Source organism: Rhamphochromis sp. 'chilingali' (genome assembly GCF_963969265.1).
Source record: "Rhamphochromis sp. 'chilingali' genome assembly, chromosome: 6".
Classification (NCBI taxonomy): domain Eukaryota; kingdom Metazoa; phylum Chordata; class Actinopteri; order Cichliformes; family Cichlidae; genus Rhamphochromis; species Rhamphochromis sp. 'chilingali'.
This window is the reverse complement of record NC_137933.1, coordinates 4814853-4837481: the sequence shown is the minus strand read 5'-3', so window position 1 is coordinate 4837481 and position 22629 is coordinate 4814853. Positions and strand designations below refer to the sequence as shown.

General features: G+C 40.0%; 1 protein-coding gene across 1 annotated transcript in view; it reads left to right on the top strand.

The window, feature by feature from the left end:
• LOC308398294 (nuclear receptor ROR-alpha A-like) overlaps positions 1 to 20750 on the top strand; it is a 72056-nt gene extending 51306 nt beyond the window's left edge. Inside the window, exons 8-11 of the mRNA XM_080884847.1 lie at positions 1 to 47; positions 10074 to 10184; positions 10302 to 10414; positions 11272 to 20750. The exon at positions 1 to 47 is cut by the window's left edge and continues 61 nt beyond it. Coding sequence (XP_080740973.1) covers positions 1 to 47; positions 10074 to 10184; positions 10302 to 10414; positions 11272 to 11436 — 436 coding nt within the window. The 3' untranslated portion in view covers positions 11437 to 20750. The remainder of the gene's footprint in view (positions 48 to 10073; positions 10185 to 10301; positions 10415 to 11271) is intronic.
• The last annotated feature ends 1879 nt before the right edge of the window (positions 20751 to 22629 follow it).

The following is a 22629-nucleotide window of genomic DNA, read 5'->3' as shown; positions in this document are numbered from 1 at the left end:
CTTCTTCGATGGGAAGTTTGCAGGTCCTGAAGTCTTCAAAGCTTTAGGTGAGCAGAGTTCATTTTCTACTGAGGTGTCATAGGGTTTTTATCATCGATAAAACCCCTACATAAGCTCCAATTATAAATTAAAACCCCAAATTTATAAATTTAGGGTTAAAATAAATTAAAAGTATGAATTAAAAGTATAGATATTTGTGTGGGCAGTGCTACTTTCTAACAGCTGATAATAATCTGCTAATGTAGAAAGTCTGGTCGGATCTACTTATAACTGAGATGTGTCAAAACTCTACAGGTGTGCACCTATAGCACAGTCAGCTGACTGGACACAGTCACTCAAACTACTTCTATTTCTAAATATGAGGATTTTATAAGTGCCAGTGCAGCTCACAGGTCTGGGCTGGTATCCACACACATTCTGAGAATCCTTTCAGAGAGTTTCTAATGTGGGGCACGGAGGTGCAGTGGTTAGCACTGCCACCTCACAGCAAGACCAAGTGAATAGTTCAAAAAGTCAGCCGTCTCTCCAACCTCCCCTCCATCTCTAACTGTCTGCAGGTGGAGAAGGAACATCCTCTGAGGTTTAAACACTGCAGATATTCTTCTTCCTCCAGTACTGTTACACTTGGTTCTTCTGCCATTTTTTCCTCTCCTAAAGAAACTCTTAAGCCTCCTAAAAGTCTCCCTAGCCCCTCCTAACGGTTTTTCACTTCAGGAACTCTCTTAAGGGCTCAGACGCTTTGTGAATAACTTTTATCTCTACCAAGATTCAGTGCTAACTTTCAGGGGAAATATTTTCTTGGAATTTCATCACTACAGGCTTCTCTTAGTACTTGGAAGCTTTATCTGTTCCTGTATTGATTCCTGAGAGTCGGGTGGGGTCGTGTAACGCAGAAACAGAGTTGGAAAAAAGCCTCAGGTGTGCAAAAGCTGGTGCTTTCCTTGTTTTTCACTGATGAAAGGGGTTTGTAAGGTTGGACACATGTGGACCAGGTGGCTTGTGTTAAGGTTCAAAATTGAGGAGGGAGAGTACAAACCACCCATGGTCCAGAAGGTCTTGGTCAAACAATGATTTTAATGAACACACGTGTGGGAAGAACACTCTGTACGCCGACAGCAAGTGATCTCCGACTTAATCAAAGCATAAACAGATATTTTATAGCATCAGGGTTTGATTTACTGACGCCCCTTCATGCGTCACAGATACATTTTATACATAGATCAGATCAACACCACAATAGCTTTTCACCCAGAAGATCATCTTCTATTTTCATGGCTGGTACTTTCCGTTCTTGTCTTAAAGTGAATTGTTCCTCTTTCTTGCCGAGACATAACTAATCTCTCCTCTAAATAAATCTAACTCATGTGTGTGTGTGTGTGTTGACCTCACATGCTCTTTGTGTCACCTCTTCACCTACTGTCTGTGTCTCGTCCTCAAATGCTCTTTCTCAATTCACCTGTTGCACTTCTGACCTTTTACCAGACCAGAGGCTCACTGAGACTATATGTATGTCTTCTACTAAATAAATGTTTTAATCAAGAACCCCTACTAAAAGCTTAATATAAAATGATCTGATATATAAGTGTTTTGTAAGCATGTATTGCAATTCCTTCTATGGCTCCAAGTCACTTGCACAATAGATTGTCCGAACATCGCGCCGAACCAAGCTTCCGACCCCCAATTAATTGACCGAGCTCCAACTCTTTAATAAGCACAGATATGCATTGTGTATAAAATAGTCATAACTGCTTAAGGCCTTCTTAAAGCTATCTGTTACATTGTTAAAGCCTCGTCTTAGCCTGCTGCTCAAAATAACTTCCACTTCTGCAAAACTCTCCAAGCCTGTTTCCTGTCCTGTTACTTTTAGCCTTTCTGAAAGACACACTGTTTAAACCTCTAAACACAATATAAACTCCAGATTATATTATTAATGCAATGGTAATGATGACAATTATTTAACAATAGCAGTAAAATAATTTCCCTGCTCCACACTCCCTCTCTCGACCTCTGGCACACCAGAGGTCGCAATACATTGCGTCCTCGCTCAGCAAATCAGACAACCTCCTGTCATCTACTTGGTCCAGTAATAAACACCAGCTCCCATTCGAGAACACTCCATGTGTAAGCTTTGGTTTTCTCAGTCCCTCTCTGGTGGTTCAGCAGGCCTCGAGATCTCCAGGATCCTCGCCCCTCCTATGGTCGCCGAAATCGATCTTCTGCAAAGGAAACAAAACACCTTTTCCTGCATCTCCCTAACTTATCCTTTTTGGGACTCTGTAATCAAAAGCCTGATCCTAATTATGTTCTTAACTTATTGACTTATATTTATATATATTCTTCAACATTACTCATCCCTTTAAAACTCTTTAAGCCCTGCTTTTACGTCCGGTTGCTCGCTCTATTTTTCCCTTATCTGATCATCAACATCCTGTGCACAAATTGTCGCTGCTGCAAGTTCCTCTACTCTAAAAGATCCAAAAGAAAACAACCACCTTAATCAATTAAGTTTAAGCATATAAGCAATTACTCCTGTATACATTTCATCATAGCTAAATGCTGCCTTGAAACAACTCCTGTGTGTTAACACTAACTTCATTTTAAAACCTCACATTTCCTATGTTATAACCCGTTTTGGTATAGCCTTTTTATTTCATTTTGCTCCTTTTAATGTAACAATACCTTCTAATTCTAGTTTATCAGACTTCACCAAAATATATGCTTTCCTTCCTCTTTGGTCCTTCTTTAAGTTCAGTTAAAAAGCTAAATGAATTTGAGGCCTTTTGCCTGGAATCAATACTGTCATGTGTGTTTCTTAACTCTGTGTCTGTAAGCGTGTGCAATCCTTCAATAACTTCAATAACTCATATCAAAAAATGTATAAAAATCATTTCTATTTATAAGCTCTCCCCTTTATCCTAAACATACCACCTATGTAATATCTGTATGTGTAAGCCTACATTATAACCACTACTTCTAGAAATCAAAAAGAAATCAAAGCTGTTCTACTCCTTCAACCCTCACTAATTTTACCTCTAAGAATTATTCACAGCTTTGAAAAACCGGCATTGTATCTTCTAAACAGAATTCAGTTCTGTCATGGTCCTGGGCCATGTTGGCCCAGTATTCTTGGTTCCTTGTATTTTCGCTCCTTATTTAGGCCAGGTTTTCTGAGGTGTCCTGTTGTGGTGTTCCCTAAGTGTTTTTCCCTTTGTGACTCTTACCCCCTTGTGCCCCTCTGTGTATTTATGAGCTCTCGTCTCTCTTTGTGTTTATTCCATGTTTCCCCCAGCCTGTTATGTCTGTGTTCTCCCTCGGTCTCCCTGCGTCTCTTGTGTATTTCCCCGGACCTCCCTGCATCCTCGTTTCTGGTTTGTGTTATTAGCTTACCCAGTTTAGGTTTCCGGTTTCTTGTTTTTCCACCAGTGCTGTTTTGTGCCCACCGTTGTAAATAAATATTCACCTGCACCAGAGCTGCCGCCTTTTGGGTCCTTTTCTACAACTCCACACGGCTTGCCCCGCAAACCGTGACAAGTTCACTTTTAATCCTTTAACCTTAACTTAAAAATAACAGTTTCAGTTTTACCATATCCAAATGATCAAAAACCCAAAAGGTCCTGAAATGATCCTAAATTATTAAACAATTAAATTAATACACCCTAAACCCCCCTTTATCTTGATACATTTCATGTGTCAAGATACTATACAAAACTTAAAAATGCTCAGTATTCCCCACTCATGTTCCAATCTATATCTTACAAATAAACTTAAAACAGAACAATTATCAGTCATGTGTTTCTACAATTAATGGTAACTGAGTTATATCAAAAAATATTTCCCCTTTAGCATTTAGCATTCTCCCAACAATATACTATAATCCCATAATCTAACCCCAGTCAATAAAACAAAACAGAAATTTTCTCTGGTAAAAGCAAATTGTTTGTCCACATTTATTCATCCTCACATTCACTCACACATTCACTCCATATTTTTGCTAATAGTGGAGCTTCCCGCGTCAGATTCTCCACCCTCAGCAAAATGAGCTCAGTCATTTTTTATTTTCCATAGGAAAATATTTCTTTATGCTTTTGGACTGGATTGACTCGCATAAAATCCTTTTTACAGGGACTTACGACCTGAATAGTCCCCAGGTAGCTTTCTCCTCAGCCAATTGCAATCTGGAAAGCCCCCCTATATTTGCTCCTCCCGAGAATTTTCAGCGCCGTTATTCACTGTTGCAGGCCTGCTTAAAACAGAAATGAAAAAAATAGAGCTAATTGTTAGCTCATAAAAACAAAACAAAATCACCTGACAGGTTTTCTTTAAGTGCACTGTTACAAAATAACGGGCCCAATTTTTAGACATGTCCATGTTTCCTAAAACTCCCTCTATTAAAAACAAAAACAACAACCCAAACCTAACTGACAGAATCAACCCATCACCACAACAACCTCAACAACCTTAAACACACAAGTCTTGCCACCACATAATTTCACCTCCTCAATACACCGAAAGTCTCATTAAAACCACACAATTTGCACACAAAAATCACCCCCTTTAACATACTTACATTCAGCATAAGACCCCCTTACAACAACATATCACTAAACTATAAATTTCCTACCCAACTCTGTACTTCTCTTGTCTGCCATGCTTCCTCTTCTGAAAGTCACTTCCTCAGTCACACACATACAGGAAGCTCCTACGTCACCACTCACTCCAGCTAATTTGCATACTGAGTCATCTCTCAAAAAGCTGTAACAACAGAAACATATGTTTAAACATTCCCAACTCATTAAATCATTTTATTTCTTTCTACAGTGATCACTGGTTTTGATCACTCAGTACGAGAGAGCACTCCTAAGTCACTCTTTTTAAAACTACTTTAATCACTTTTTGTTTACATAACTCATTCCCTTTGTCATATGGCTTCTTCTATTCCTCAATTACAAACTCAAATGCATTTTATTAAACATTCACACCATTGTATCATTCATACAAAATAGCAAGCTGTTCTTCATTGCATATGTTTGTGTTCTTAGCCAGGTTTAATCAGTGTCTATGCATTAAACTCCATGAGCTTGTCTTGTCTTTATAAGGTTAATGCATTTTCTGTTTGTGTATGTGAATTTGCATATGTTGCCTTTTGCAGTGTGTCAGACTCCTGCACAATTCTCCACTCAAGCCGTCAGTTGTCTTTCCCAAATTTGCTAACCCAAATTTTAAGTTCCCACCTTATTAACAGCATCCCTGCTCCTCAGCCAGAAGTTAGGGCCCACTTGTCAGGTTTATGGAGACATGGCACTGTAAACAATTCAACCAGAAACTTGCCTTGGCATGTCCAGTCAAGTTAACCTACAGGTTTCTTCCGACTGCTGCATGGGGAGAATTGATCCAGGTCTCTTTCGCCCCTAAAGAAACACAACTGAGACATTTTCATTATTATCATAAGTACTTAAACTACCCGTTTCCCTCTCTCTGGTCAGAAATCCCAACTTATGTCATGTATATACGTGTAAGCAGGTCTTCATTGCTTTTCCTATGTATTTTGTTAATGTTCAGTGAGTGTAAGCTGCTTTCTTCATTGCCTCTATATGTTATAGTCAGGTTTAATTCATGCATCTTTTCCCTGATTTCTTAATTCAAAACTATCTCACTTCTGATTCTTTCCAGAAATAATTTCACATGTAACACTTTGTCTATGTATGTTTTCTATTCTTGTTTACCTCTTTGTTTGTGACGGTGGACATCTCTAAACCATCATGAGTTCAGGCTTTCATTTCAATCCAATTACACCCTGTATTCTCACAGTCGAACTCGTCCGGCTTCGCCTCTCACTGGTCACTGTCCTCTTCTCTCAGTGTCCTTTTGTTGTCTTGAATTCCAGCAAACACAGTCTGTTTCTTCTCTGTTTCTCTTCAGTATTTTCCTTTTGGATCAAGTCCCAGCCTGGCAAAATACCACATTCAGTGCCTTTAAACAGTCATGTCACACTGTTCTTACCAGCCTGCTGTCCACCGTGCATGTTTCATCACGTGGTTTCTTCTTTTCTGTTGATCCTCTCAGTCATCTCTTTCAAGATTACTCCAAGCATGGCAAATCTGACAATCAATGTCCAGTGCTTTCCACAGCTCATTATCCCACTGTTCAACTGCCCCGCCTGTAATTTACAGTACATGTTGCACCGTGTGCTTTTCCATGCTGCTGCTGGTCCCGTCAATTTGGTTTCAGTGTTAACGAGTCAGTTGCACTGTCTTTTGGCTGCTGTTAATTCTTGAAGTCCACGATGTTCTGTCGGTCTTCATCAGGAGATTAACTGTCCTTTGAGCTTCTTCTCAGGATGGGGACAAGTGCGAGGTCAAGCTGTAAAATTTTAAGCCAAAATCTGGCCTGTTTTCTCCCAATTATGCTACTCTAGTGGTTTTGGCGCCGTACTCAAAATTCCAGGTTGAGAGAAGTCCACCTTTATTTATCTGTAATCTGTGTTGACACACTAAAACATACAATTAATATCCTTTTCATTTCTTTTCTCAAAACCTCCATTCGCTTTATCTGCCTAGAGTTTAACTCATCTGTTTCTCTCTCTGGGTGCTCACTCATCACAGTCACTTCCTTTTATGCGCATGTAACTTCCTGTCACACACACACAACTTCTCAGAGCAGCTCAAGCTGCTTTTCTGTTTCTGCAGGCTAATCAAACTTATTTTGTATTTACAATCTACAAACCCTCTGTAATTCTACTAACTTTTGATCTAAAATGTAGCATCATTCACACAATGATTTCATAATCCTCTCACACACACACCTTTTAAATAAACTAAACTCTTATAACATCACTCATGCATCTCTTAAATTAAAAACACTTTCAAACTTTAAAACATCCTACTTTACATCACCAAAGAAATACCTCTCACATCTTTATTCATCATTCAAAACCTTCTAGTCACCGCATTCACACACTTAAAGTGTGACCAGAGTTGAGGAATATAACTCAAAACACACTTTCCTAAGAGTATTTTAGACATGCTTGTCATAATCAAAAAGAGCAAGTAAAAAACAAAAAACAAACGAAAAATTGGAACCTCCATTAATTCTCACCGCACACACAAGAAATTAAAAATAAAACACACCAGCAACTAATGCTGGAGAAAAGTTACTACTGAAAGTGATGTGTTAGTCTTAAGTATATACAGTGCACTCAATATATTTATATATCTACATCCAAACTCAGTCAATTACTATACATCCACTACGGCAACTCAAAACTTTATTTATAGTCCTCTAATAAACATAAATGGCATTTTAAACACACACTCTACAATGTTTGCAGCAGTATTTGTAAAACCAACTGTGGCTTAAACAGTTCACTGCTTACTCATTTGCATTTTCACTCACACACACACCGTCTAAAAATAGCTCCAGCATTGCCTCAGACTCCTTTCACACAGAGATCTCTTATTTTATATTACAACGACGTCTTATATTTACAACCACTGTCAGATCTGTCAGCTTTAGCGCCTACACAATTTTGACAAATTTAAAATAACCGCCCAGCGGATAAACTCCCTGAGTTTTTTGCGACCAATTAACCAGTATCAAGACCTTAACTGTTTCTGGCCTCATCTCTAAAATCCCTAACCCAATTTAAAAGCGTCAACCAACCCAAACTTTGCCTGAAGCTCTAATTTTGGCGTTTCACAGCCAAGGCTTACCCCAAAGTGTTAAGTTAAAGTTACACGCCCGAAGTCCAACTTCTCCTGTCCAAAAAAGCGCAGACTACCGTTCCAAACGGTAAGGAGACTCTATCTCCTAGTTATTCTGGAGTGCCCCAAGCTCCACAGTGACCAACTGACTATCCCTCTTCGAGGACAATGCCTAAGCGTCCTTGGCATTGGCAAGCGTTACCTCTGAGCACTGCGCTTCCTAGAACCCCCACGGTTCCGTTCTAAAATAATTTATAATACTTTGAAACAACAATCAACACCCGAAACAAGTGTATAACTGAGGCAGGTGCAACCTAGTGGTCAATGGAGACTCCAACTCACAAAATGACCGCTCAGGTCCACTCTTATGACCAAATTTGGACTCTAACCAACACAATAACCAATTCCCTACCAAACTACTTGAGACTCGAACTCAATTTCTTTGGGACTTCAACCCAGTATTTAAACTTTTCCTGGCAGACTCTAACTGCTTCAACTCATGAAATTTTCATCAAAATCAAAACAGACATCCACCAGTAATTTCAGTGAGTAGACTTAAATCTTATCATGTCCAATTTGGCACACTTTGGAAATAATTCAACAGGTAGTGCCTTACCTTTTGGATAAGCCGGCTTATGCCCACTCACTTCGACCACTGGAATTCATGTCTGCCCGTCAGACCACCTCAGAGACCACCAAATTTCTCCATCTAAACCTCCAATCCTCCCTCCTCAATCCCGGACGAGCCCCCAAATGTTAAGGTTCAAAATTGAGGAGGGAGAGTACAAACCACCCATGGTCCAGAAGGTCTTGGTCAAACAATGATTTTAATGAACACATGTGTGGGAAGAACACTCTGTACGCCGACAGCAAGTGATCTCCGACTTAATCAAAGCATAAACAGATATTTTATAGCATCAGGGTTTGATTTACTGACGCCCCTTCATGCGTCACAGATACATTTTATACATAGATCAGATCAACACCACAATAGCTTTTCACCCAGAAGATCATCTTCTATTTTCATGGCTGGTACTTTCCGTTCTTGTCTTAAAGTGAATTGTTCCTCTTTCTTGCCGAGACATGACTAATCTCTCCTCTAAATAAATCTAACTCATGTGTGTGTGTGTGTTGACCTCACATGCTCTTTGTGTCACCTCTTCACCTACTGTCTGTGTCTCGTCCTCAAATGCTCTTTCTCAATTCACCTGTTGCACTTCTGACCTTTTACCAGACCAGAGGCTCACTGAGACTATATGTATGTCTTCTACTAAATAAATGTTTTAATCAAGAACCCCTACTAAAAGCTTAATATAAAATGATCTGATATATAAGTGTTTTGTAAGCATGTATTGCAATTCCTTCTATGGCTCCAAGTCACTTGCACAATAGATTGTCCGAACATCGCGCCGAACCAAGCTTCTGACCCCCAATTAATTGACCGAGCTCCAACTCTTTAATAAGCACAGATATGCATTGTGTATAAAATAGTCATAACTGCTTAAGGCCTTCTTAAAGCTATCTGTTACATTGTTAAAGCCTCGTCTTAGCCTGCTGCTCAAAATAACTTCCACTTCTGCAAAACTCTCCAAGCCTGTTTCCTGTCCTGTTACTTTTAGCCTTTCTGAAAGACACACTGTTTAAACCTCTAAACACAATATAAACTCCAGATTATATTATTAATGCAATGGTAATGATGACAATTATTTAACAATAGCAGTAAAATAATTTCCCTGCTCCACACTTGTTTGGTTCAGGTTCCTGGTTTTCATGTGTGGAAAAGTTGGTGTAGCATGGGACCTGAGCAATGGAAATGTGACATTACTTCCTGTATTACTCTGAGCAGGGTTACTGCTCAGAGTAATACAGGAAGTAATGTCACATTTCCATCAGGTTTTCTTCCTGATTTTTCATCCTTTCCTGTGTGCCCTCTGAACAGAGTGGAATCAGATGCCTGCTTTTCTTTCTTTCTCAGACTAAAGTTTGAACACTCGTGCAGCTGCTTTGACTTGCAGCCTGCCACAGAGGAAGACCGTGCCTCCAAATCACATGTCCTCCTTCTCTTTAGTGCTTCTCTTTGACTGAAGATGCGTCTTTTTAACATTTTTTAACTACTCCAAACATCTCAAGATGCATCAGAAAAGAAGCCACCCCAAAAAAAGTAACAGGGAACGTTTGGCTGCTTCTTTGGATCATCGATCACAAAAGCACAGGAATGATGTCGCAGTTCTTGTCTGTTGGATTGTCTTAAATAATAAAATATGTGTTGATGTGATAATTACATTTTCTACAACGCTACTGATGCAATCTGACGTTTCTGTTGGCCTCTGTAAGTCACTGAGCATGTTTCCGGTGTTTTCCGTGTTCTCCCAGGCTGTGATGATTTCATCACGGCGGTGTTCGACTTTGCTAAGAGCATGTGCTCGCTGCACCTATCAGAGGACGAGCTTGCTCTCTTCTCAGCGTTCATTCTGCTTTCTGCAGGTACGTCCTTCCTTCACCATCTGATCAGATGTTCTACACTGACTTGTTGAGTTAAATAACTGTGTGTGTGTGTGTGTGTGTGTGTGTGTGTGTGTGTGTGTGTGTGTGTTTGTTTAGATCGGTCGTGGCTGCAGGAGAAGCTGCAGGTGGAGAAGCTGCAGCAGAAGACTCAGCTTGCTCTGCAACATGTGCTGCAGAAGAACCAGAGAGAGGACGAAGTCCTGAACAAGGTACCCGTGGTGCATGCAAACCTCTGTGTGTGTGTGTGTGTGTGTGTGTGTGACACACACACACACAGAGTACATGAATGGAGCGTAAACATGCAGACGGGAACTAAACTAAAAATTATACTCAAATTTGAGCCACACAGACTTTTCTGAAAAGTTCGAGCTTAACATCCGAAAAAGTGCTTAACTATTTTTTTCAGCATTTTAGTAAAACAGTTAATTTGAAAATGAATAGATAACAATGATAACTAAACATTTAAATATGATTTTGATTAAAGTCTTTGAGCAGACTGTTAGATTCATAATTACAGAAACATACACAGTGATGTCTGCAATGAACGCACTGTATTGTGCTTGTCGATGTACTTGTCAACTCAGAAACAGTTTGACGCACAACTGAAAGTTGTTGTGGTTATCAGTATTCTTTTGTTGCACCAATGAGTTGGTTGTAGATGCAAAAAATCATAATAATGTGCTGGCAGAGAAAACTAACCAAAAACATGGTAAATATAATCCAGCAGGGCATGCCTAATGGAGAAATAGCTCTTTGCTGCCCTGTTGTGGACAAGTGTGGAAGTACAACTGTATAACTCATATTTCTCCACTGAGCACCAGTGAAGTTAAGGGTGTAAGAATACTCATGAGACTGTGTATGGTAGACTCTTTGTGATCACATTACACATTATTCTAAAGAGCTAAACATTAATTTATTCCCACTTCCTTTCTTCGTCTTTTTCTTCTTCTTCTTCTTTTTTTCACTTCTCCGCTTCTATCCTAATTTCTCTTTGTCTCCTCTTTTCTATTCTTGTTTCCTTGTCTCCTCCCTTTCCTTGCCTCTTTCTTCTCATTTCTCCCATCAGCTCAGATGTGAGGCGTCAGCGTTGCGTTCGCTGTGCAGTCGACACACTGAGAAGCTGTGCACGTTCAGAGCCGTTTACCCGGACATCGTTCGATCGCACTTCCCTCCTCTTTATAAGGAGCTGTTCGGTGCTGACCTCGAACTGACCCTGCAGAACAGCGACTGAACTGTCACTGGCACCAAAGCCGGTGTATCCAGACAGATTGCGCCCAGTTTCCATAGACACTGCGGACGGGGTGGCGTCCTACACAGCCGAAGATGGCGACTGTGCAGCTGCTGTACTTCATCTCCTGGACACCTGACACAGACACAAAGAAACCCGAGTTCATCTTCTCCTCAGTTTGTTTTTCCTCCTCCTCGTCCTCCTCTCGTGTCTGTGAGTTTGCTCTGAGGAGTCAGGTGGTCTCATTAGCCCACGTCATGTATCCAGGCTTCTGAACCTGGATCAGACTCACCTCTAACAGTACTCGCACTGATACTTGTTTTTTGTTTCGTTTACCTGATTGTTAAAGCTTTGAGTTTCCTGCGTTTGTTGGAGAGAATGATGTTGGATCCATTGACTTGTCCACAGACAGTTTTACTTTATGATCAAAAGATTAAAAGGTAGCAAAAATAATTTCCTAATTTTAATTTGCAAAGTAAAATTGTTCTTACCCTTTGTGAGAGTGAGTGCATATGAAAAGCACCACATTCACACAGCTGCTTCTACAACTTTGGATACTTTGTGGAAATGTTATGTTACATTGATCATAGTCTCAGCTGATATTAGCAAAATGATCAAATAATCCCAACGTCCTCTTGACTTCTATCCAGTGACATCAGTTGCAACATTTTCAGTGCTATTTACTGAAAATACTGTATGAGTCATTGCTCAGATACATAGCACAGCACCACAGCCGTGATCTCCAGTTCCAAAGTGACAAAAACTGCATTTCCTTTAATCACCACTTGATGCTAGCTCTGAAAGTGAGTCGGTGCATAGAGACTCCTATGTTGGAATGCCAAACTTACAAAACAATACAAACATTTATTTTGGAATCTGTAGTTTTTTAACTCATCCATTTAGCTTAAAGTCATTCAATTCAATTTTATTTATACAGCGCCAAAGAAGTCGCTTCAAGGCGCTTTATATTGTACAGTAGACCCTACAATAATAGATACAGAGAAAAAAACGAACAATCAAATGACCCCCTATGAGCAAGCACTTTGGCGACAGTGGGAAGGAAAAACTCTCTTTTAACAGGAAGAAACCTCCGGCAGAACCAGGCTTAGGGAGGGGCGGGGCCATCTGCTGTGATTGGTTGGGGCAAGAGAAGGAAGACAGGATAGAGACATGCTGTGGAGGAGAGCCAGAGCTTAATAACAGGTATGATTCAGTGCAGAGAGGTCTATTAACACAAGTCCCATGATGCATTGAAGAAACACCCAGTGCATCATGGGAATCCCCCAGCAGCCTATGCCTATGACAGCATAACTAAGGGAGGACTCAGGGTCACATGATCCAGCCCTAAATATATCCTATTGTCATGGCTGCTTAATTGATGGCTGTCTGCCTTTATTGAAATTATGTGACAACTGGTATGTGCTGCTGTGAGTTGCAGACTGTACAAGCTCTGTGCTTTGTTTTTGGTGAGTGAAATTATAGTCATTTATACGTCTATTACTAACTAGCAGATAGCACATGTGTTTCTGTGCATTGCATTCATAGCAGCTTGCTAACCAAGCTTGCTACCATCAGCTCATACCTCATACTCAGCAAATATTGTGACATCCATCATCAAAAAAAAAAAAAAAGGTTCAAAAACGATGGGTAGTCGTCCATCTTTTATATACAGTCTATTAGGCCCACTAAGGAAATATCAAATCAATAACTGAGAAAAGAAGAAAACTCAAATGAATCCATGTGTTAAATTAAAGCTGTTCCTGTTTCTGCAGTGGTCTGGGACCAGTCTGCGTTCGTTTCCAGTCTCTATGAGGCATACAGTGCAAAATCTGGTTCTGTTTGTGTGCCATGATGTTCGTACTGCCATCAAAGCAACTCGGTGGTTGTTCACAACACTTTCGATGAGCTCTTCTCCTTTGTACCAGGGTGCCGTGTTCTGGTGTACATGTGTGGCCCCCTGTGTATGCAAACCTTTTATTTTATGTTATTTTTAGCACAAGCTGTCTGCTGTGTCGAAGAGTTGTAGAGCTTTCACATCATGGTGTATCTGCCCTCTGTGACTGTCATTAACTCTGTCCTAACTTTCACTGCAGGGCCCAGGGTGTAGCTGATGAAATAACACAGGATAAATACAGATTCTGCTTCATCAGTCACCATTTCTTTCAATTTACCTGAAGATGAGTTGTTTTTTGTTTTTAAATCTGATTTGATGAGTAATAAACTACTGTGCAGTGCTGTCAGCAAGATTATATTGAGGCCTCATCCCTTCTGAGGCATCAAATCCCCAAAGTTCTCTGTTTTAGATGTTAATGTTGTGTCTTTTCTTGTAGCCAAGGAGACAAACTAAATAGTAAACATGATGAAGACAGCTGATTAATTTTACCCAATATAACGAATGATTTTTATCGGTTAAATTGTGTGTAATTAAAACACCCATGCGACAGGTCCTCCTCCCTTCAGCAGCAGAGATTTAACAGCCATAGAATCAGTCTCTATGATTTCACCGTGACCCCCATCCTCCCTCGCATTCATCCAGCCTCCTCCTCCTCAGCTGCCCATCTGTTGCATGTGTCCCGGCACCTCCTGCAGATATTCACAGCAGTAAATCTTTAGCACCACCTGGTGGCTGTGACACTGAGCTGTATATTTTACTTTGTGTGTGCTTAAAAGCTTTTTACTCTGTTAGATGCTGGAAAAAGAATGCAACATTTAAACTTTTCCCTTTCCTGTAAAACAAGAATATGCAGCAAGCCTCCACTCAGATTAGCAGACACACTTTACAAATTACACAGAGGATTACAAAAGTAAAAACAAAGAAACAATTAAACATGTGTTATCCCTCCTGTATTTCCAAAAGAAAAATCATGTTAACATGATTAGAATTCAATATAATAAGAGCAATACTACAAAAAACAAGCTTTGAGGAGCAATACTGACCCTGCCTCATAGGAAGAAACAACAACTATGCAGTGTGAAGAAAGGGATGTGTTGCACTAAAGGCAGTCTCTCCACTGCCTAGAGTGTGTGTGTGTGTGTGTGTGTGTGTGTGTGTGTGTGTGTGTGTGTGTGTGTGTGTGTGTGTGTGTGTGTGTGTCCACCCCTGTTTGTGGAATTTTTACCCACGTGCAGCATCAGAACAGAAGAAAGTCACAGTGAATGAATCCATGAGACTTGCTGTCAAACGTCTGTTTGGTTGTTTTTGTGCCTCTTAGGCAGCAAAAACACACCAGTCACAGGTCCCAGACTGTGGAAGTGAGCTCCTCTGAATCTTAATAAAAAAAAAAAAACACAACGCATGGCTTCAGACTTGAGAAAGTCACAGATAGTGTTGGGTCTGTGTTTCCACAAGCCCCACTAGTTTAGAGACTTATTCTCGTTAACGACAAAAACAAGACGAACATCTTTTACTTGCTAGCAAGGGAGGCCCCAGCCGGCGTCTCAGAAAGTATACTCTGAATCCTTTTTTTTTTTTTTTTTTTTTTTTTTTTGCCCGTCCCGTTTGGCTCTTTTGCCATCAGAATTCTTTCTTCGTCTAAAGGTGAAGAAAGATGCCCAACGGATTTACTTTACCAAATGGACCGTCCCAGCCTTGCCGTAATGGTCTATTTGATTCACCTTTTTTTTAAATTGTTTATTTTATTTTCACTTGCTAAATACGGGACAGATTTGACTGGGGAAAAGAAAGAGGGAAAGAAAAACAGCGGGGAAGAGGGACGGGGATAAAGGGCAAAAAACAACAAAATAAGCGGACAAAAAATCCATCTATCAATCACCTGGATCACCTGTTGAGAAAGAAAAAAGAGAAAACAAGCAGAAGAAAAAAAAAGAGCAACATAATAAACAACATCAGGATGATATATGTGAATATAACAGTAAATACTAAATATTAAACATTACTGTGCAGCACGTAAGATCGACAGCGCACAGTGTGCTTTGAGGTAGGAGCCAAAAAGGGTGTAGTTTGTGTTTGTGAGCACCCGTGTGTACAGCCTGTGAGCAAAACTCCAGACGTCCAGAACACAAGAGGCCAAGGAAGACCAACAGAGGGGCAGCCGCGCCACTATCCCAGAAAGACCTGAGGAAAGCCCCAGATGAGGGGTCAGTCAGCAGCCGCGGAGCCAAAGCCAGGGGGGGTTGCAGTGACGTGCCCGTGAGCTCCGCCTGCAACCAACTGTGCCAGAGTGACCGAGCTCCAGGCCGAGAGGCTGAGGGCACCCCACCCCCGAAGTGAGAATCATTGAGAATAAATAATTTATTTTTGGTAAGACCATCATTTTTATAGCGGCAACCCTTCCCATGAGTGATATGGGTAGACATTTCCATCTAGCCAGATCGCCTTCTACCTTCTTTAAAAGTGGGATATGGTTTAATTTAGTTAGATCTGCAAGCTTGGGAGAAACATTAATACCTAAATATTTTATATTTCCCGATTGTGGTAGTGTTGAAGAAGAATTATGGAGGGAGCAATTAATCGGGAGGACTGTAGATTTTGACCAGTTAATTGAGTAATCTGATATTCTTGCAAAAGAGTTTATCAATTCAATCACCCCAGAGATATTGGTTTGTGAGTTTTGGAGAAAAAGTAACACATCATCCACATAAAGGCTGATTTTATGTTCCACATTATTTGTGGTGAATACAACGTTTTATAGAAATTCCTGAAAATGTTGTTTATTTGTTTCGGGTCATATACTGTGTTCCCAGATGAATCTTGAACAGCACATACAGTTGTTTTTTCTTTATTTATTTTTGGCTGGTGTGCTAGAAATTGACCGGATTTATTACCATGTTTGTAATTTTGTAAGCTACGTACTAAGAATTCTGTTTTTTATTTTTATTTTATCAATTATCTCATTTAATTCTAGTTTTGTTTTGCGTATTTTGTTCAATGTTTCCTGATCTTGGTGGGACGCGTAGGCTTTTTCTAAGGATTTGATGCTTTTTTCTAATTCCTGAATATTCTCTGAATCCTACCACAAAATGACCCCGGCGACGGCCTCCGCTTGCTGCCTTTTATTGGGAAGACAGTTCACACAATACACATCACAGCAAAGCAACGCCCACCATAACCCCCCAAAAATGGTTCTAAGACAAGGCACTATGTGTGTGTATGTGTAAACATCTGTATGCATGTGAGAGTGTGTGTGTGTGTGTGTGTGTGTGTGTGTGTTTGAGTGAGTGTGTGAGAAGTTGTGTCTCTATGTATGCATGACTTCCTGCTCACCAAAAGGATCATAAAAGCAGGAAGCAACATCACAAGAAACAGATCTTTCAGATAGAATGTATCTGCAATAAAAGCCTCTCCAGCCAGTGGTCAGAGACAAAGGAATGTCTTGATCCTATAGATTGAACTCAGACCTTACAAATTTAAGAAGCACAATGACAACATTCAACAATTAGACTTTACAGATAGCATTACACCAAAGAGTAGAAGTTAACAAGACTAGTGATTTTACTTTGGAAATGGGATGATTCAACAGTCTCGTTTGATCTAATGATAATTCTTTCTCTTTTTGTTGTAAGTTCATTGTATATAAATATTCTTATTTACATATTAAAAGAAATGTTCTGTGATACATACACAAGATACTGGCAAGCGAAAAAATCCAGGTTTCAGTCTCTGTGATCAAAGTCACAGTGCATGTGCCTGTTCAGGATGGATGTGCAGGATTGTTCAACATCCTTCACTCTCTTCCTCCAGAGTCGAGCTCTACGCCCACATCACTGATCTATGATTAGTTACATGTCAGAGGGTTAATTATATTTTTAGTAATGACCTAGTAAAACTAAATTTTGACCTTATTTGAAAGAAAACTACCTGGATGATGATCATCACTGGATAATCTGCTGGGTGGTAGGGTCGTCTGTATGTTTTGTGCTGTAATTTAAAGAAATGTATACATTTATAGAAGGCTGAAACAATGTAGAGATGCAGAATCATACATCGTTTTTATTACCTGCACCACCTCCCAGGTGGCTCAGTCTGTGGCCGTTCCTGGTTGATTCTTTGTCAAGTGTGTCATCGAAACATCTAAAAACTGAGATTAATGCTGATACTTCAAATTTAATTTGCAATCTTTACACAAAGTCTGATATTTTTGTAGCTCAGGATGCTTTTCTGTTAAAACAGGATGTGTTTGTGTTGGTTACTTTCGTTGGTTACATTTTCAGAATGTACCTGCTTTACCTGCTGGTCAAGTTTTATTGTAAAAGCACATTACAGACGATTGAATTTGGTTAATGGGTCACAAAGCTTGCAGGTTTCGCCACCTGCAGACTCAACTCTATCATAGTCCTAATCATATCAGTCCACCTATGTTGGCTGCCATCCCTATTACCATTGTACATTCTGCTTCATCTCATCACGTCTCAGTCTTTAGCCCAGTAACAGTATTTCTATACCTAACTTTAGCCATAAATTATGTAAAGCAATAATGTAAATCTTGCCATTTTATGCTTTGTCTATTGGTTAGAGTACAAAAAACCATGTCAATGCAAATTTTAATTGATAAGTTAGGAGCAGGCCTAGATAGACTCCACTGTGGACACAGGAGCTAACGGTGAAGCAGTGCTTTCGTTATCTGGTTGTTAAGTGATGACGTATTAACCCTGCTTCCAGGTCCAAGCTCCTACTACGTTCATCAAGGGTCTTGCCTTTTTAACGTGTTGTGTTACTTTGTATCTTGTTTTATTTAATATAAAAAAGCCACTAATAACCCGTAGTCATTGTGAGCTTCTGTGGGGTTGTTTTTTGTTTGTTTTTTTTTGTTTTTTTTAGTGCTATTCATGTGCAGCACCTTTTTATGCTCATATTTAAAAATTTTACTATAGCCCATGTTCTCACAGCTTGCCAGAAAGCAATTATTATTAAGAAATAGGTGTTTAAGTTTTATTATTGGAACGCTTCAGAAAAGAGTCACTCTGTGCAGAAGATTTCAACGGGTACATGAAGCTTAGGATTAGGAATTTTCCTCGTGTCTTCCAAACCAGCATAATAAAGTGGACATGAAATGTATTAAGGCTAATTTACACCATAGAGCCCTACTCTACTCTAAATTAACTTTTAGGGTTGTCCAACTCCAGTCCTCGAGAGCTGCTGTCCTGCAGCTTTTTGACGCATCCTTGTTCCGACACACCTGAATCACATGAATGGCTTGTTATCATGCCTTTGCCAAACTTGATGCATGCTGAAGAGGTAATCAAACCATTTGATTCAGCTGCGCTGGACAGCAGCTCGCGAGGACTGGAGTTGGACACCCCTGCTATACGTGAAGCTGGATTTAAGAAATACGTGTTTTAAGTTTTTAGAGCATGTTTAGTGCCATCTTGTGTCAGTGCAGAACGTGGTTGTTTGCAGCTAATAGACTTACTTACATTACTCTATGGTAGATAACTCAGCAATCTAAGGGGTCACTTTTGTACTGCCTCTGACTACAACAGTGTTTTTTTTTCTTAAAAAACCAAGCATATGATGTCCACTTTTACTCTCTCCCACTGGGTCTTCGTTGTTGGCTAGCTTAGCTGAAACAGGAAAATCCACCTGTTAGCCAGGATGTTGGGGGTTTGTTGAGCATTTTATGAATGAAAGCAGTGTGGAGGAGAGCTTGTTTGAGTCTGGTGCATCACGGATTTGAGTTTATTGAGCAATGTAACCAGATGATGTCTAAAGATGTAATCAGTACATACAGTACAGTAGTCTTTCTTTTACTTAGCACATCAAAGGAGTTTACAGTTATAACAGCTTACTTACATGCACATCAAACCGCAAACATAACTACCCTTTGTACTCAACCCAACAAGGAAAAATCTCTTGTGTCAGTGCTGTACTGGCACAAACTGGCACTAAACATGTGTTTCAGTTTAATGACTAACCTTACAGATGCATTAGGTGTTCTTCATTTTCCACGTCTTTTCCCTGCCATAAGGTTTCCTTTGTCTGTGCCCATCGGGGACGCTCACATTGAATTTATCGAGGGGAAAAATGTTGTCGTTCATCCCCTTTACCTTTACTGTGTTAATAATTATCCTAACTGTAGCTCTGTAGGTAGCCACCAGCTAGGCCAACTTCCAAAAACCTTGAAACATTGCTGCTGTTTAGTTTTCTGTCTTCATTTAAGTCCAAAGTGACAGAGTCTGAACACGGTTTATCATCTTTAGATGGAGACTAGTGAGCTAACTTCCTGTCATGTTCAGCTCTATTTGTAAATCTTCTTTTTCATGGATGTTAAACTTTATTGTAACCTCTGTTAGAGCAGCCACAGTAAACATTTCATTGAAGATGAACAAATTTGGGCCATTCTTAAGTCTCAGTATTTGAGTTGGGAAACCAAGGAATAGTCTGGAACCTGAAATGGCTAATGATGCCAGACTTAAGAGGTGGATACTTCTTTGAAGTGTGCCACCTGGGCCACATGCTAGTCGATGAGTTGTAATATGAATTCTCTGCCGATGAGTCAACGCAGTCCCAAAAAATGGCCGGCATACAGATGTCCTTACTCACGCTCACTGTTTAATGATGAATCTGACCGTAGCAGACTCACAGACATGAAAATTCTTCATTTACCTGTTGAATAGTTCTGTGTTATCACTTTACATTTTTCGTTGTCATTATCCATCACCTAAATGCATACCCTCCATGGCCGCCCCTCGTTCTGTAAGTAACTTCATCGATTTTTCTGTACAGGCCACAAGAAAATACTGCTATAGATGCTGCTGAGCATCAGTCTTTTTAGAATACCTGCTGATTTATATGCATCATAATGTAAGATACATGGTTTGATATGCACAGCTCTGTCTTTAGTAACAGTTGTTTTTGTGTTTTTGAAATGCGTAGGTGCTAGGTTAACAGGGTCTCGATTTTACCAGCTTTGCTACATGTATGTTTCCTCACAGGAGGACACATTAAAGGAAACCTGTGTTTTACTGTTCGTTTATTATAACTGTCCAACAGTGACATTTAGACAGGTCGCCATGTTTAACTTTTTAACTGATCTAAATTTTCCATTAAGTTTAAATAATATGAACTTTCACAAAACTTTCACTGTCAGAAAAAAAATGTGCAATCTGACGACATATTCCTTCTAAGAAATATGCACCTGTTTACGGTCCTTAGTTCTACAAAAAATGAATTTTCCTTTAAATTATCAAATGTAATTATGATTATGAAATATCATAGTACAGTAATGTTATTTCCCAGCCTGTACCTGTATCAGTGTGTTAGGCCTGGGGCTGTCAGTTTCTCATTTCAACTGGTCAAACATGACTGCTTTTGATACAAACAGAGCTGCTGTATGTGAAATATAAAAAAATAAATAAAACTGGGAAAGAGAAATTTTGGCTTTTTTTTTTTAAAATTTCTCTTATTTTTGCTGGTGGTTAAAAATAAATCCTCAACAGCTGGTTGGCACACTGAACCAGCATGGCTACCACAGCATCCTGCAGTGACATGCCATCCCATCATTTATTTTTCAACAGCACAGTGACCCCAAACACACCTCCAGGCCGTGTGAGGGCTGTTTGACCGAGGAGAGTGATGGAGTGCTGATGGCCTCCACAGTCACCTGACCTAAACCCAGTGGAGATGGTTTGGGATGAGATGGAGCGCAGAGTGAAGGCAAAAGGACCAACAAGTGCTCAGCATCTCTGGGAACTCCTTCTGTTGGAAAACCCTTTTCAGGAGACGACCTCATGAAGCTCATGGAGAGAGAGGCAAGAGTGAGCAAAGCAGGAATCAAAGCAAAGGGGGGATATTAGGAAGTAGCTCAAATATAAAACATTTCACACTTTTTGGTTTATTACATAATTCCACATGTGTTCATTCATAGTTTGGATGCCTTCAGTGATAATCTGCCATGGAAATAGTCATGGAAATAAAGAAAAACCATTAAATGAGAAGCTGTGTCCAAACTTTGACTGGTAGTGTACATGTGTATATATATTTCTTGGTGAAATTGCATCAGGTCATCAAAGCAATGATGATTCTAAAGCGGATGAAGAAATGGAGTTGCACAGATCAGGAGTGGCAGCATCTGTTTAAGCTGGGTGGAGTACCTCAGTATTTGTATATTCCAAACAATGACAGGAACACTTTGTGCTTCTGTCTGTCCTTCCATGTGAGGAGCAGAACCAGCTGCATAGCTGTATGTATGGTGATGCTGAGGCTACAAAACAGGTTGTATTGATGAAGTATGGCACTTTCCCAATAAGACAGACACGCTGTTTAACAATTACATCCAAACTTTTTTACAGCATAAGCAGGAGGCATCCAGTTTCTCATTCCCAACATACCGATGATTTATCATGTCCTGAGGCATCTTATAGTAAGGCAAGAGGTACCCTTCAGCATCCTTACGATACGCTCCAGATTCATAATTGAATCCAGTAGAATGCTGCTCGTGGCGGTAACACTCGCTCCAGCTGTCTATTCCAGCCCTAACCCTAACCTTAACCCCATCAGACAGTGTTTTCCAAAGTGATCATGATCAGAGCGTAAAACACATTTACATGTATAGATTCATTCCAAACTGCTCTCATGGCACCAAACACGTAACATACAGACGATTGCTCCCATGGCGTCGGTGTGTTGGTTATCCGGAAACTGTGAAAGCTCCTGAGGAGCAGCAGAAGCACGTCGATGACTATTATGAGAAAGACTGTGTCAGAGGAGATCCTGCAAGCATATTTATATTTACCTCACAACCAGGTGAGTGGATTCCACCTTTAGGACCTTTCCTGGGTGATCTCACCAGTGAATTAGATTGTGGAGAGAGAGAGAGGAGAACAGACACACACCCGGTTGCTGTCTCTGATACCGTCGAGTGTGATAAAAAGAAGTTTCATCTGAAGAAGGATGCAACTGTGAAAAAAGTCCAAGTGGTCGACAACAAACGCAGAGTGCTGCCTGATTATATAACACTACCAGACTACAGCATCCATACTTAGTGCAGTAGTGGGCTCTGGTAATTTTGGTCGACAGTGTTATTGAAAATGCATCCAGAGTTATTTCATAATTTCATAATTTAATAAATGATTTTGCCAATGATTTAGAAGTACAACAAGTTTTTGCTGCAAATGTCCATCATAAGAATTTAAGTTGTATTTATTTAGTTCAAAACTTGTTTATTCAAGTAAAATCTATCAGACTAATTATGTTGAATAAACCCAGACTGAGGAGGTGAAAGGATGCTGGAGAGCATG